The 15664-nt window shown below is 43.7% G+C and overlaps 1 protein-coding gene across 2 annotated transcripts in view; it reads left to right on the top strand.

Annotated features, from left to right (window-relative positions):
* Positions 1-15664, top strand: part of Srgap1 (SLIT-ROBO Rho GTPase activating protein 1) — a 148756-nt gene that overhangs the window by 81241 nt on the left and 51851 nt on the right. For both annotated transcript variants that reach the window (XM_013520989.1, XM_013520990.1), the window contains exons 8-10: positions 8313-8510; positions 8934-9018; positions 15625-15652. In XM_013520989.1, the coding sequence (XP_013376443.1) occupies positions 8313-8510; positions 8934-9018; positions 15625-15652 (311 nt within the window). The remainder of the gene's footprint in view (positions 1-8312; positions 8511-8933; positions 9019-15624; positions 15653-15664) is intronic.

Consider the following 15664-nt stretch of genomic DNA (forward strand, 5'->3'; position numbering starts at 1 on the left):
AAATAAAGTAAAACATTAATAAACATTAGTCTTAAAGTCAGTGAAAGCAAGCTCGGTATAGGTGATCACTGACACCTTTCTCATGAATATTTTCAGAGCTCTTTCCATCCTAATGCTGTACAGTCTCGTGTCCTGCTTTCTTGAAGTTTACTTTCAGTGTTCATCCTAGGGTTTCCGCCTAGAGCTTGTTCTCTCTGCCGCTTCTTTCAAAGCTCACCCCGTACATTGCAGGCTCCTTTGCTTGGAGTTCCTCCCTCCCATTCTGTACATACAGCCAAAGAAAGACAAAAAGTGATTTATATCAAGCAGAGAAGCTGCCCCTCACGTTTCTTAGGACAATGTTGACTTTATGTTGTCCGTTTTCAGACCAGTTATCCCGGTACTTGGTCTAGAAAACAGTCTCCTTCTGCGTGTTTCTCTTGTGCTGAGTGAAGCCTTCTCACGTATGAAACAACTAGACTCTGAAATGGTCCTAGCAGATTCACCACCCTGAGGGGGGCGTGCAAAAAGGAACCTGCGATTCCTCCACCAATTTGCAGCAGTGTTTAATGAACTGATAGCCTCATATCAATTTTCCAGGCACCACTGAAAATCGCTCATCAGCAGCTTGCTTAGGAATAGTTCGCGACTTTCAACAATACATTCCTTACACAAGGTATTTGAACAGCAATGAGCAAAATTTTAAGCAGACATTGAGACAGTCTTCATGGCCTGGAACTGAGGAAACAGAGAGATGTTTCAGTTAGACTTCCTGCCTAGGATAGGGAAAAAATCAGATTTCTCCCAGGTTTTCTCATCCTACCAACGACTATAGCATATGACTACCGGGTCGTGTAAATCAGCGATCAAATCCTCATGGGAGATTCTCAAATTCTTTTAAGGCTTGGTCTAAAATGTGCAACTTAATAACTACTTAATTATAATTGCTGCCTCAGATCTTCTGTGTGGCCTTTAACTCCACTTTACATAATTAAACATCTGCGACAGGCCTGCACCCTTCCCTGACGCTGACAGTGAAAGCCTGGCAATAGTTGCCAGTTATCCCTTAATGATGCCCTCATCCCGGCCAAAACTGACAACGGGATCAGTTGTTGTACTGGTCAGCTTTTCCACTGCTGGAACAAATTACCCGGTACTCACAAATTGGAGGAGGAGAGGTTTGACTCACTGTTTCAGAGGGATCCAAGGCAGAACCATCGAAGCAGAGCAGATCCACTTAGTTTATGGTGGGTGAGAAGCAGGTCAGGGGACTGGTGCGAGAGACGAAGCTCAGGAGCCAGATCCAGATCCCGAGGTCGAGTTGCCATGACCTACCCAGAATCAAGTGTGCTTTACTAGTCCCCAATGGTCCTAGGCCAGCCAAGTTGGCAGTCCAGTTTAACTGTTATGCCTGTCTTTCACTGTGACACATATTTACATTTTCTGTTTCAAATACGCTTTAACTCAATGAAGGAAGGGGCCCGATCGAGAAGAACCCAAAGGGAATGAAGAAAATTTCTGGAAAGGGAGTAAAAGGCATCGGGCACCTCAGAGAAAATGGAAGTGCTTACAGTGACACTCGGACAAGAAACCACGCTTCGCTGGTGTATGCGGAACATTCTGCGGTAGTCCTGGGTTTGTGGGGAGTGTGACTTCAACTTTCACCGCTCACGTAGCAGCCTTCCTCTCACAGGCTATGGTCCAGGCACGATGTTCGTCCCTGGAGATAAATTCCCATTATATCCCTGATCTCAAACTGCCCCCACTGTGGGTGGAAACACGGAACTCTAAGCAGCGCGTCAGGTGCTTGTACAAAGGGGATTTGGGGCAACTTCAGACCACACTTAGTGTCAGGTTCACCTACAAAGGCCATAGAGTCAGTTAGGGTAGACTACAGGGAAACAAGTTTTCTGAGAACCAACTGAATGCGAAAATTTTGTTCAGAATCCTGGGCAATGATGCTGTTTCCTTACTTGGACTAAGTTGTATTAACGCTGAGTGAGTTTTGTTCAAAACTAAGATCTCAGTATGTGTAAACATGCCATTAAAGTCCGGCTTATTGATCAGTAGTGTGAATTCCTCTGGAATGATGAGGCTCCCCCCCCCCTCCGCAAAAAAAAAAATTGGCATGGCAGCAAAGATTGGGCTGTTTTTTCAGGTTGGTAGCACCTTACCCAACATAGAGCCTCTGTACCCTTGGTAAAGGACACGGAGCAAGGGGACGCCATGGCAAGATGCTGCATTTCTGCTCCTGCCCTCTGTGGCCTGTGCTGGCAGTCTTTGTGCCCCAGGACAACTACCTGTGGCAGTGATCCAGTCTCTGGAGGGTGGGGTACGTGTGTTTCTCATCCTTTTCTGCTGATTTTAATACATTTGAGATAATACCGCGCTATAACTGAAATACTTGCAAGGTCAGTGATAGCAAGAAGGAAGTAGGTGGTGAGGCGAAGGAAGGGATGAGGGGCGCCATCGCAGAGTGACGACTCTTACGGGATGAGCTGGGCTGCCGTCAACACAAGGTGCAAGGTCCAGTGCCGTAAACGCGCGGTGTGCTGTGGCGTGAATTGCGTTCCTCCCAAATTCGGACGTTGGAGCTCTAACCCCCAGTGACGCGGACTGTGAGCTGACTTGAAGAACGAGGTCTTAACAGGGGTCATCAAATTAAAGTGAGGTTGACAGGGTGGACGCTAACCCACTGTGATTCCGGTCCTTCTAGAGAAGGGAGGAGTTTGAACACAGAGAGAGACACAGATAGAAAATGCTGTGAAAAGACTCAGGGTGGGGATGGCCATGTACAAGCCACAAGAGGCCCGGAACGGCTACTGCCTTTTCAGTCCTCAGAAGCCGTCGGGAGATTCCGAAACGTTCTTGTTCTCCCCAAAGACTGTAACATCCTAGAAACAAAATGGTGGTGGAGCCGGTGGATGGAAAGCAGCCGTTCCGCCATCGTTCCTTTCCGACACTCCTCAGAGTGCAGGGCCCTGGAGAGCTCCGCAGGGTACTGCGTTCCTTGGCTTTTCGTGAATTCCTTGTCAGTGCTTCGGCCCCTCCGTGTACCAAAGACAAGCGCTTTTTCCTGCTGCTAGGGAGCCATTCTGAGCCTTGAATCAGCGGTGTCGTACGTGCCTCGTCGTACCCTCCCGTGGGTGGTTAGCACGGCTTGTGTGTGTCAGGCTGGTGTCACTCAGGAGAGCCTCGCAGGGACCATGCGCAAGCCCGGCCGTCGTGGCTGGTGCCTTCTGCCCTATTCCTGCCAATTCCAGATTTAACCTTGACACCACTGCTTCTAGGAAGGAAGTTGAAAAAACGCGGGAAATGTTGCCTTTGGCTCTGCGTGTGCACGTCCCGTAGGTGTGTATTTAGTAACGCTGCTGCCCTCCTGTGCTGCCCTCGGAGCGAGGGTCGGCGGAACAGCGCTCTGAGCCCTGCTGTCTCCTACACTGAGTGAACATACGTTCGATGCCAAATTCCAGCAGATTTACAGATCATTTCAAAACAAACTACATGCGCAGATTTTTATTTTTACCCATGGTGATTTTTTGTTTTATTAGGTTTTATAAACAAACCTAAGGTATGGGGGGGGGTCTTTTTTTCTTCCTAGTTTTGGTTTGGGGAACCTTCTCTCTTTTTTTTTTGTACCGGAAATTGAACTCAGGACCTTGCGCTTGCCAGGCAGATACTTATGTGACTGAGCTATATCCCAGGCCCTGGGAACCGTCTCCTTTGTCTTTAATTTGTTACTGTTTTAGTGAGAAACATGTCAAGCACCTTATCACACCCTACGTAATTTTATTCATATGCCCCACTCCACCAGTATCTTAAGAGCATCATATATTTTTTTAACCTTCTAAATCTCTTGAAGATTTGCTGTACCATACCTATTTACCTATAGTACCTACTTATTTTCACTTAAGCCACTTGCCAAAAAAGACGCATGCTCCACTTGTGTTGCATGAACGTTTTTCAAATGTGGCCTGTTGTTCTCATTCCTGGTGTCACTTCTCAGATCAATCTCTTATCGTCTTAAAGTCCCCTGACTCAACTTTCCCACCTGTTGTTTCTTTTTTTTTTTTTTTTTTCTCCCAGTACCGGGAATCAAACTCACAACCTCGGGCTTGCCAGGAAGCACTGTGCCGCTGAGCTAAATCCCCAGCACCCCCACCTGTTGTGTCTTTCCCTTTCATGGTGCATCAGCTCGCAAATCTTTTCAAAATATAAACCTGAGTTGTCACTCCCATTCCTTGTAGATATCAGCGTCTCTATTGATTCATAATTACGTGTGGCTTTTAGGGCCTCGGTTAGCACATCATCTCCGCTCCCTGCTCTACGCTCCCACTATTCATACACTGTGTAGAACCACTTGGATCTCTAAGAGGCCAGGTTCTCTCCCCTCACTATTTCTTCTACCTGGAAGACCTCTTTTTCCAATGAATGCCAGCTCATCCTTTGGAAGGTAGCCCAGAAGTCACCTTCTCAACAGTGCCACCCTGAACCCCTCAAAACACACAGTGTGCTCTGTCTTCCATGATTTCCTACACATTTGTTAGGAGTTAAATTATGTGAAGAAATAATAGCGTTTAATAGCATTTCAGTTACTGTGTATAGGCTTAAGTAAAAGCTTACACAGATATAAAGTAATCAAAGAGCCACTGAACTATTTGTTAACTTAGTGGGGCATAAACACCTAACATAATATACAGAATAATGTGTTAATGTTGAACTATTATTTCTCATTCTCATAGTTTTGCAGAGACTCTTCACGTGAGCTCATATCGTGTTTCTCATTAACACATTTTGAGCGTCAGAACACCAGAGTACCCCGTCCTCACATCTGCTTGTTTTAGATATAGTCCCTTGTGACTTGGGCGTCGTGCTGTGATTAGAAATTTCCCACAAGCCACAGAACCCAGTTGACTAACAGAGGGTAGTGGGTCTTCTAATCCAATATACAGATAGATAATCCTGACCTCCTTAAAGCTACTATTCATAGTACTGTTTTTTAAACTGATCTTTAATACGCTTTTTCTAGGAATACCCATCCTTTGCATTTTGCATACTCCTAGAAATAACGGCTAAGTCTATTAAATTTGTTTGCCTCTTTTTTTTAGTAATCCTGTCGTATGAGCTTTTGAAGCACCCAAACTCAAATGCAGTTGTTTCTTTCCAAAACAATATGTTGTTATTTCATTTTAGAAGTAATTTAAAATTTTCCACATTTGTAATAGTGGACTGAGTCACTCAAGAAAAAAATTATTTTGATAGAGTGTCTTGCTGTGTAGTTCAAGCTGGCCTTGAACCCACAGCAATCCTCCTGCCTCAGCGTCCTGAGTGCTGGAATTACAGGCATGTGGCACCACGCCTGAGAGTCAAGAAATTTGATTCTTCCATTCAAGTCTTTGTCCCAGACAAAGTGCATGGCTAAGGCTAAAACCCGAGGCACAGGGACCTCTATCTTCCACTGTTTCAAACCAATAAAATCCAGTGATTCGGATTTACTAGCACTCTCAGTAACTGAGGAAAGTAAATATTCTCTTTGGAGGTCTCAAATAACTCCACGTGTGCAACAAAGAATTCGACATGTGAGGAGGCAAGAAACCGTGAATAGTAGCTAGAAGAAATAATGACACAGCAGATCTGCAGGAGCTCCCACTATTGGGCTTATCAGAAACAAACTATAAATAAACTGTTTATAGTATTCAGGGATATGAAAGTCAAGCTTTGACTTCAGCTGGGAACACTAAGGAGTGAAATAACCTATTTGGAGATGAACCACATAGGCTTCCAGAACTAAGATCTAGAGCAACTAAAATTATGAATTCACTGAGTGGTTTTAGCATTGCACTGGACACACTTGAAGAATTAATTATCAAAGTAAAAGACAAATCAGAGGAAAATAGTCAAAACCAGTGTAGAAAAGATAGAAAACACAAAAGATGAAAATAAGAGATCAAGAGAAAATTGGGAAGCACAGGAATTGAACTCCCGGATAAACGATAGAGTCAGTGGTTGAAGTTAGCAGCACTTACGAAAAATGACTCAGATTTAAGCATCCCCGAACAATCCCAGACACAATATATTTTTGAAGTCCTTACTTAGACACATCATAGTAAACCTGTAGAAACCTAAAGATGAGTAGAAGCGGGTAAAGCAACTAAAGAAAGTAAATTTCATTCAGAGTAGTAACAGACTGATGGGGAACTTCTCACGTAGCAGGAACAGGGAAGCCATGTGAGAACGCCAAGCAGGAAAAATACCTTACGTAAATGAAGGTGAAATTAAAGATATTTTCAAGTCAATGAAATAGATTCATACTAAAAAGAATTTCTGAAGGATCCTCTTAACATATAAGGAATGGAAATCAAAGAGCATAATATATGAATAAATTAAATGTCTACTGGTTATATAAAACAATAATATCATTCAGATATACATATTTATCTACATATATCCTGTTACAGTACATTATAAAATTGCATATTAATCAAGAGGTTGAATGGAAATAAAACATTCTAAATTCTTTACAGTGTGTGGAAGAAAGATAAAGCTATCAATTTACATTAGACTTTTATAAGTGAAAGTGGGATGTGACCCTTGAATTTTTAAAAACAATAAGTAAGCTCTTAGAAAATAGACCAGTATCTTTGCAATCGTGAGATAGGAAAATATTTTTTAAATAGGACACAAATAGCACTGTTCATAAAGGAAAGAATTGATGAATTGATTACACTAAAAGTAGCGACTGTGCTCATCTCTGCAACAATAAAATAGTGCAAAGTGGCAGTACAGAATTGGAAAAGATATTCATAACATGTATAACTAGTAAAGGGCTCATGTTCATATCTACAAATCAGGGCAAAAAAGACTCTTAACCAAGTAGAAAATTGTTTTTTTGTTTTTTGGGGGGTTTTTTGTGATACCGGGAATTGAACTCACGACCTTGCGCTTGCCAGGCAGGCCCTGTGCAGCTGCGCTAAATCCCCAGCCCCCCAAGTAGAAAATTGAGCAGGGGACTGGAACAAAGTATTCCCAAGGGAGGAGGTCCAAAGTGCTTCAAACCTGTGATAATGCATTCCATCTCATACGTCGGAGAAATGCATATTGAAATCGTGGGCGGATACCATTGCACGCCTAACACAATGTGTAAGTTAAAAAGACTAACAATACCAACTGTTGAGGAGGATGCAGAGTAACAGGCATTCTTCTCCCTGCTGGTGGAAGTAAAAACTGTACCAGTCATTTCGGGGAAGAGTCAGGCGTCTCCCGTGAGCAGCAGTTCCATTCATGTATGTGTGGCTCAACAAAATTATGATCATAAAAACATTGATTGTAGCGCAAAACTAAGAATGAGTCCTGTCGGTAGTTAAAGGGGTCACTTACGATGTATTCTGACAGTGCATATTCCGCAGTGAACTACTATGCTAAGAAAACATGAATGAATTTCACTGAGGAGAAGAAGCAAGACAGACATCATTCAGGCTGTAAGGTTCATTTTTGGAGCTGGGGATATGGTTTAGAGGCACAGCACCTGCCTGGCAAGCACAAGGTCCGGAGTTCGATTCTTGGTACCAAAAAAAAACTCAAAAGATTGCATTTATGTAAAGTATAAAGAACAAAACTAATATATGATGTTAGAAATCAGAATAATAGAAATAAGTCTCAGAGGGAAGACAGGTGGTTGGGAGTACCTCGGGGGCTCATGAGGTACTGGTTTCGTCCCAGATAGACTCACTTTCTGATCATCCATCAAGCTGTACACTTATGGTCTGTGTATTTTTCTGTATGTAGTTTTGCTTCCATTGAGAAGGTTATTTAAAGCACGGAAGTAATGGTGAGGGAGTCTAACGATCTGTGAGGTTTATAAGAGCTCAAATAGAAAGTGATTTCCACCTTAGGATTAAGGAAATTCTCCCCTTTTATTGAGAATATGCAGTACTGTTTTTTTATTGGTGCATTTTTTGTTTGTTTTTTGTTTTTTGTTTTTTTTTTTTTTTTGGTTTTTCTCTGGTACCGGGAACCGAACTCACGACCTTGCGCTTGCCAGGCAGGCGCTTTGCCGCTGAGCTAAATCCCCAGCCCCTTATTGGTGCATTTTTGACATACATAATGATCACGTTCATCAGAGGGAACTTGTGCCTGTACATAACATGTTTCCCCGTCTTTCTCACCCTTCCCCTCAATCCTGCGATACCGCTGAGCTTTCCCCGATAAATTCTGAACTCCTTGGGAGCTGGGCCCGTGCTCCCCGGCCCTGCCTGACGGAGCGGACGGTCGCTGAGTATGTGTGGGATCCATGAAGCAACGCACTAACGTGAGAAACGCGTTTCTTTTCCCAGGTTAAGAAGACGACAGAAGCCACCTTGCAAACGATACAAGACATGGTGACCATCGAGGACTATGATGTGTCCGAGTGCTTCCAGCACAGCCGCTCCACGGAGTCTGTGAAGTCCACTGTCTCTGAGACCTACCTGAGTAAGCCCAGCATCGCCAAGAGGAGGGCAAACCAGCAGGAGACCGAGCAGTTCTACTTCATGGTGCGACATCGCTTCCCCGGTCACTCCCGACAGAGCCCGGGTTGGGCTTCCCCGGCGCCGCTCCTGCAGCTGCCTCACGGCCGTCAGCCGGCTTCAGTAAAACAGACTGCTGGCCTCTCGGGGTTCCTGACCTAGTCGGTCTGGATGCAGTTTAGGAGTGTAGGGGTTAGGACTGCTTTCAAACAAGAGCTTTAAACTTTAACATACGTACACATCAGCAGGAGAGCTTGTTAAACGTAGGTTCTGGCTGCTGTGGGTCTGGGCAGGGAAGGGGCTGCGGCAGTGCATCTCACAGGTGCGGCTTGGGTACCAGAATGCTAGGTTCTAGGAGATGAAGGTGGCCAGACTTCAGATCTGTCTGGGAAATTCCTTAACACTGAACTGTTCTTTAAAAAAAATAAAAATTGGTCTTGCCTTTTGCAGAAACTCAAAGAATATTTGGAAGGCAGTAACCTCATCACAAAGCTCCACGCCAAGCATGACTTGCTGCAAAAGACCCTGGGGGAAGGTCAGTTGCTTGGACTAGCTGAGAAGATGACCTGGGCTGTACAGTGAGTCATGAGCCTGCTCCATGCAGAGGGTGAATCATGTTTGTGACTTAGGCAGAAACAACTCCGTGTTTAGATTAGGTTTTATCTGTGTCTGTGATAATCGGGTTTTCTCCCCGGAACGATTCTCTTTTTAAGCGTGGTAGTGGACGTCAGGAAGAATGGTAACCCTGGGGAGGGCTGAGGAACTAAACCGGACCTCACGTGGGATCGCAGAGCATAGCGCTCCTAGTACAGTCCGGAGGAGCTGCCCCTGCTTCTGTGTTTGACCCCAGCTGCTTTTTCCCTTCTTCTTGACTTCTCCACCCTTCCGCATCACCCGTTTGGTTTTTGTTTTTGTTTTTTTTCTTCCGGTACCAGGAATCGAACTCACGACCTCACACTTGCCAGGCAGGCGCTGTGCCTCTGAGCTAAACTCCCAGCCCCTCACCCATTTGTTTTAACGGGCTGGTATTTGTTGTTCCCTCCTCGGTGGCCTTTTTGGACACCAGAAACCAGCTAAACCAGTTTGGATGACTCTTTTTGCTTTTCATTAGACACTGCTGGTAGTTGAGAAATAATCCAGTAGTATAAACAGAATGCTGCGTCTAATAATGCAAATAACACCAAGAGGTAATACTTGCATAAGGCTTCCTCTGTGGCAGGCATTGTGCTGAGCTATATTCTTCAGTGGGCGCTGTGAGTTCCTTCATTTTTATAAAGGAGGACACTGAGGGGAAAATGGACTCTTGGGAAAAGGGATTATATAAACCCTATTGTTTCTTTTTTTGTCTGCATGAAATTTAAAAGAGAAAAAACACAGGCAAAGTCCCTGTCTTAAGTGCCTCTGAGTCTGTAAATTTAATTGCACTTTATTCACACATCTTGGTGTAAGTTACAAAAAACCAAAAGAAAGTGAGACGGTGTGGGAAATAAGAGGAAATGAGGTGTGAGTTACTCAGGTCAAAAAAGATCGCCACCCTTAGACCGAAACTCTTGCCTCCTGTCGTTCTGGAACCTTCCTTGCCCAAAACACAATACTTATTTTATGGTTTCCTCCAAAGAATTATCCTCAGAGAATCTGACCACATGGAGGAAAAGTTATTGTCACCTAAGGCTCCATGTGTTACAGAGGTAAAGGGCAGACACCAAGAAAAAAGGCCAATTTTACCTAAGAAAAAAGGAACATTCATGAAAGGAACATTCATAATTCATATGTCTGCAGCCAGGAGGCTCTGAACCACGGGTGGAACATGCATGACTGTCCCACCAGGTGGCATGGGACTGTCCCATCCGGTGGTACAAGGCACCCGATGGGACAGTCATGCATGTACCACTCGTGATACAAGCCAGTGGAAATGTGTTAAACTACTAAAAAGTGTGTAAAAGAATAAAGTAACTAGAGGAGATGTATACATCTTCATTAAATGCTGAATCAAAAAGTAAGTCTTAAAAAGAATATCTCTTGCATAATGGAAAATGTTAACATAGACTATATTAAATGATACTACTGAGTTAATGTTAATTTTCTTATGTGTGATTATGGTGCTATGGTTGTAAAGAATGTTCTCTGAAAGGTCATAATGTCTATAGCTTGCTTTCATGTGATTCTGGGAGGGGAAAAAAAAAAAAAGACATATGGGGGGGATGAAGCCAATTTCATAATTATTAACAATTAAGAAATCTAAATAAAAAGTATAATGATATTCCCTATACTATACTTTCAACTATTCTATAGATAAGAATTTTTTTGAAAAAAATTTTTTATCTTTGATTTTTTTTTTTCTTTTGGCTCTCTTTTTTTTTTTTCTTTTTGAGACAGGGTCTCGTTCTACAGTTCAGGCTGCATACTGATCACCACAAAACCCACTACAGAGCCCAGGCTGGCCTTGAACTGTCAGCAGTTCTCCTGTCTCAGCCTCCCAAGTGCTGGGATTACAGGCCTGCACACCTGGCTGAATATTTTTCTTACTTGAGGAATTGGTTCCTTTTTCTTTTTCCCTCGTAGTATCACGTGAATTCTTTTTTTCGTTTTTTCACAAGTGTGTTGGGGTTGGAGATTTAACTCAGCAGCACAGCGCCTGCCTGCAAGCGCAAGGTCGTGAGTTCGATTCCCGGTACCGGAAAAACAAACAAAAGAACAAGTGCCTCATATTTCAAGCAGTGCCCTCACAGGCAGTTGCCAGCCTCGAAGTGTAAATTATCCCAAGCGTAGAAGAATGCTTACAGGCACAAAATCCTTCCTGCGAGGATGGTTACCACTTTAGAAATTGCGATTGCGAGGATGAAGTAGAGGGTGTGTTCCCTTGGTGATGTGTACGGATGTGTTGATGTGGCCTGGAGCCACGTTCTGAAATGTTTACGGTACTCACGCAACATAAATTTTCTTGTGTCTCCTAGAAAGAAAGAGCCAGCAGCTGATGTTATTTTACATGTCATTTTTGGATGGGGCACTATTTTGGCCAATGTGCTGAATCTGTACGCCAGATTCTGTCTTTTGCTGTTGCCCTGTGTAAAACTAGTAAACTCTGTACACTCTGAGCCAGGATTCCTTTATCTTGTGAGCTCCAGGGTGCGAGAGAGACAGCTGTGTTCAGGTGCTCGGGGCCTTCCCCGGACTCGGTTTATTCTGCAGCAAGGAGGGGATGGCCCTTGCCTGGTAGCCGCGGCCCGCGCTGGCCCCGACCGCGGGTTGCAGGCCCCCAGCCCCGGCTCTGGCCCTCTCGCGGGCTTGGCAGCCTGCAGTTGCTGCTCACTGCTTGGGGTTGGCAGTCAGAGGAGAGCTGAGCGTGGGACACATGCCTACCTTTCAGCCTGACCACTGCGAGCCCGCTGGCTTTCCGCACAAGCCCTGTTCGCGTTAATAGGCTTACACCAGAGGAGACTGGGAGAGCTAATGGCTCCTGGCCCGCGGTGAAGTAATCCAGTGGTGAGCCCCTAGGAAAGAATCCAAGTGCCTGTTTGGTTGAACAAGGTTAGTAGTACAGGACTTAATGCTGTGTTTGGGGACAGCCTTGGGTTTTTAGATAGAAATCACCTCACTAAATACTACGAGACTCACGGCTGCAAAAACTGCATTCACAGTAAAACAAATAGAGCCTAACCCAGGGATTTAGCAGTTGATCATACACAGCCGAAACCGTAACTCCAGACATGTGTTTGGCCTGCCTTGCTGCTCGCTTTTGGCAGGCCACCAACGGCCCAGTAAGTTCTTTGATTTACAGCATTGTGAAGCAACTGCATCAGGCTCTTAAAGTAGCACCGTCAAAATTCAGAATTTTAGGTCTTTGAGGATTATTGAAATAGGAACGGAGAACGAACAGCTGCACCACACTCATCGCTGCCATCCTGCCCCCTCCGCAGCGCCATCGTATCCTATGGTGTCACTCAGTTTTAAACTGAGGTTAGACTGACCAGGCAGTGAGATACATGTCCGTAACCCTGGGGCATGGAAGGGTATTTTTCATTTTCAGTAACGAGCCTAATGTTCCCATTGGCTTCTCCGTGTGCACCGTGTGGAGTTAAGAGGGTGTAAATATCTGTGTAATTTTGCTAAACACCGAAAATCTGTTGGTGGGAGCTGAGCTCCATATTACGGGTGTTTGTGCCCTGGGCGTGAGATTCCTGACAAAGGAATTAAATAGGTTGTCTTCACACACTCTTTTGTCTGTCTTCGAGTAGGAGTACAAATATACGTTCAGAAGAGAAGCTGATTGTGAATAATTATTTCTTTTTAGCAAAGCACTGCAGTGGTTGGTATTCTTAAGGAGGAAAAAGGGCTGGACAGTCATGCCGAGAGTCCTCAGAGGTCCTTCGCTGGGGAACAAACCCAGGGTGTCTCTGTCTAGTTGGAGCTATTTGTATTTTAAATATTTCCGCTAGCTTTTTTTTCTCAAGTTGCCCCCAAACTTATTTTGACTTTTGCCTTTTATGTAGAGAAATCAAATGCATTTAGGTGCAAAAAATAATGCATGCCACAATTCTCAAGTGAGCTCTTCAACTAGTTGAGGCTGGTGTTGCGCCAAGAATAAGTGAATCCTAGATTTCCAGGGTCACTTTTTTCCTCCAGGTGGCTTACACGTATGTGTGTGTGAGGAGGTTCTGTTGTTTTTAATAATTCAGTAGGCTCCCAAAGAAAGTGATTGAAATCTATTCCTCAGACCACTGGAAGCTTTCACATTTCTCTGGGAGGGAGAATCATCTAAGCTTGTGTGTTATTGATCTATTAATGATCACACTGACTAAAAAAATAGCGTCTCGTCTGTCAGTTGAGACACACTCAGGACTCTGCACTGAAAAACCGCTGGGTGGGGGGGGATTGTGCTGTGAATGACAGCACTTGCAAAGCTTGCTTTGGGTTCATTATTCAAAATGTATCTTTGATAGGTTTTTAATTTTTTATCATACTACTAACCATAGATGAAGAAAATTATTTGAAGCAATTTTATGTTACCTTTTTCTAAATTTAGGGAATAATTGGTTGGACTGTTTTAACAGAGAGAGTACAATTTCCAGTTTTTAAAATACTTCATTCCTAAGCAATTACCATTAGCATCATTAGCATTGAGTCACTTGAAAACAACCTGTTATTCATGTGTACAGATATGTGATAGTTACATATTCATGTAATTTATTAAACTTATCCAAGTCTTCAGGATTTTGTATCTTCAGGCTTTAGCCACACAAGGTAGGCAGAAGTTCAAGCCTTGTATCTTCTAGGATCATTCAAAGTATTTTCCAGGGAAAAAAGGTCTTTCTAGTTGTAAAAGTAATACAATGTAGAACTTAGGACCACGGGTCTAGAACTGTAACAAACCTAGACCCTAGTACCAAACCACCCCAAGGCAGTATCGGGACCTTGGGCAAGTCATTTTTCTGTGCACGCACTTTCTTCTGTAAAAATAACAGTACGAGCAGCTGCTTCCTTAGATGATTATGAAAATTATGAGTTAAAGTATTTAACATAGTATTAAGAACACTTAGAATGTTGTCTGATAGGTATTAAACACGGTTGCTGTTTTTACTGTTGTTATTAATTACATTAGATCCTATTTTTATCCCATAATAAAATATGCAACGTGACGGTACATTGCAGCACCAGACAGTTTCCCTTCCAGCTCCGGGCATTTTACTGCGTCTCCCGGGGCCAGCTCCTGCGGCCCGACACAACCTGAGCAGATGCTCGTCTCCAGTGCAACCTTTTGTCTGTGCCTTAATGCTGCCTAGCCAGCCTCCTGCCGGACACTTCATTAGCGTAACCGCGCACCGCGACAAGCTCGCTGTCTGACCCTCGATTTCCCATGCACCTATAGATTTGTCTGGGCTTCTGTGTACACCTCTTCTAAGTGGCAAAAGGCCCCCAAAAGGAGGGGCCCTGGTTAAATGATAGGTGGGACTGGGTAAAAGAGAGGGGATCAGGTCCTCCCCCATCCCCCACATCCCTACCCCCCGCCTGCCTAAGAACTAGTTCTGCCAGCATGGACAGTGGCCGGACCATATTGAGAAAGGTATTGTCTGATACTACCTGCTCCCCCTGGTTTAATAAATAAGTACTAGTCAAATATCTTTATGTTGCTTGTTCTTCAAAAGTAAGTAAGAAAGTGAAAGCCTCTGTGGCAGCCTGGGAGTCTTCGTCCGGCGCTCCCGCAGCACAGCCCTCCCCTCGGCCGTTACGCTGGTCTTGCCCTGTAAGTCTGAGTCTCTGTTCTGACCCAGTGGACTGGCTCACCTGTCTGTGCTGTCGTGTGACCTTCCGCTATCAGCTGTATTTTCAAGCTCTTTCAGGACCATCCCAGCATTTTGCAAACGCATCAGCTGAATGGTTCAAGTCTCCCACACCCCTTCTCGTGGCTCCACCCTGAATGGAAGGGAGAGCAGACAGCAGACAGCGACACATGCAGACTTAAAATTAGTGCAGATTGTGAGAGGGCTCTAAAAATTCTGCCCTGTTATTTAAAGCAACTCAAGAAGCCCAGTGTATAAAAGCAGCTCATGTTCTAAGTGACAGAATTCTATGAAAGGCTTTTAGCTTACAAGTTATTGGAATATAGTGTCATTTAATGTCCTCGTACGTTATTATCTGAAAATGTCATTTCTGATTATAGAATACAGCTTCTCTCCCAGTCCCTGGATTTCACATCAGAGAAAAAAATATCAATGTAGTCAGAAGGAAAATGAATTCTCTCAATCCTACTTGACCTCCTACTCCTCCCAGAGAAGTATCAGTTAAGACAGGAGGAATAACTAACATGCCAATCTGAGACTTGTGTTATTTGTATTTTGTGTTTAAAATGAGTCATGACCGAGAAATTTTGTCCTTAAAAACTGCTTCCTCAAATTGCCGTGTGAAATATGTTTCTCTGATCTATAGAATTTGTTCAGTGTTACGGGTAAATTTTATGAAATATTGATTGAATTACTTGTTTATTTTCATATGCTATTCTTATGTTTTCTACCATAAAATGTGTAAGTTGTTATAAACCCAGCATCCTAAAATAAGGGGCAGATGACACAAAAGATTACCAAATATATTCCACTAATTCCATTCAACTTACTTATTTTAAATCTTTTTTTTTTTTTTTTTGCAGGTCACAAAGCTGAATATATGACTACAAGGTAGGAACACAC

This window comes from Chinchilla lanigera, unplaced genomic scaffold, assembly GCF_000276665.1.
Source record: "Chinchilla lanigera isolate Chin_1 unplaced genomic scaffold, ChiLan1.0 scaffold00057, whole genome shotgun sequence".
Lineage (NCBI taxonomy): Eukaryota > Metazoa > Chordata > Mammalia > Rodentia > Chinchillidae > Chinchilla > Chinchilla lanigera.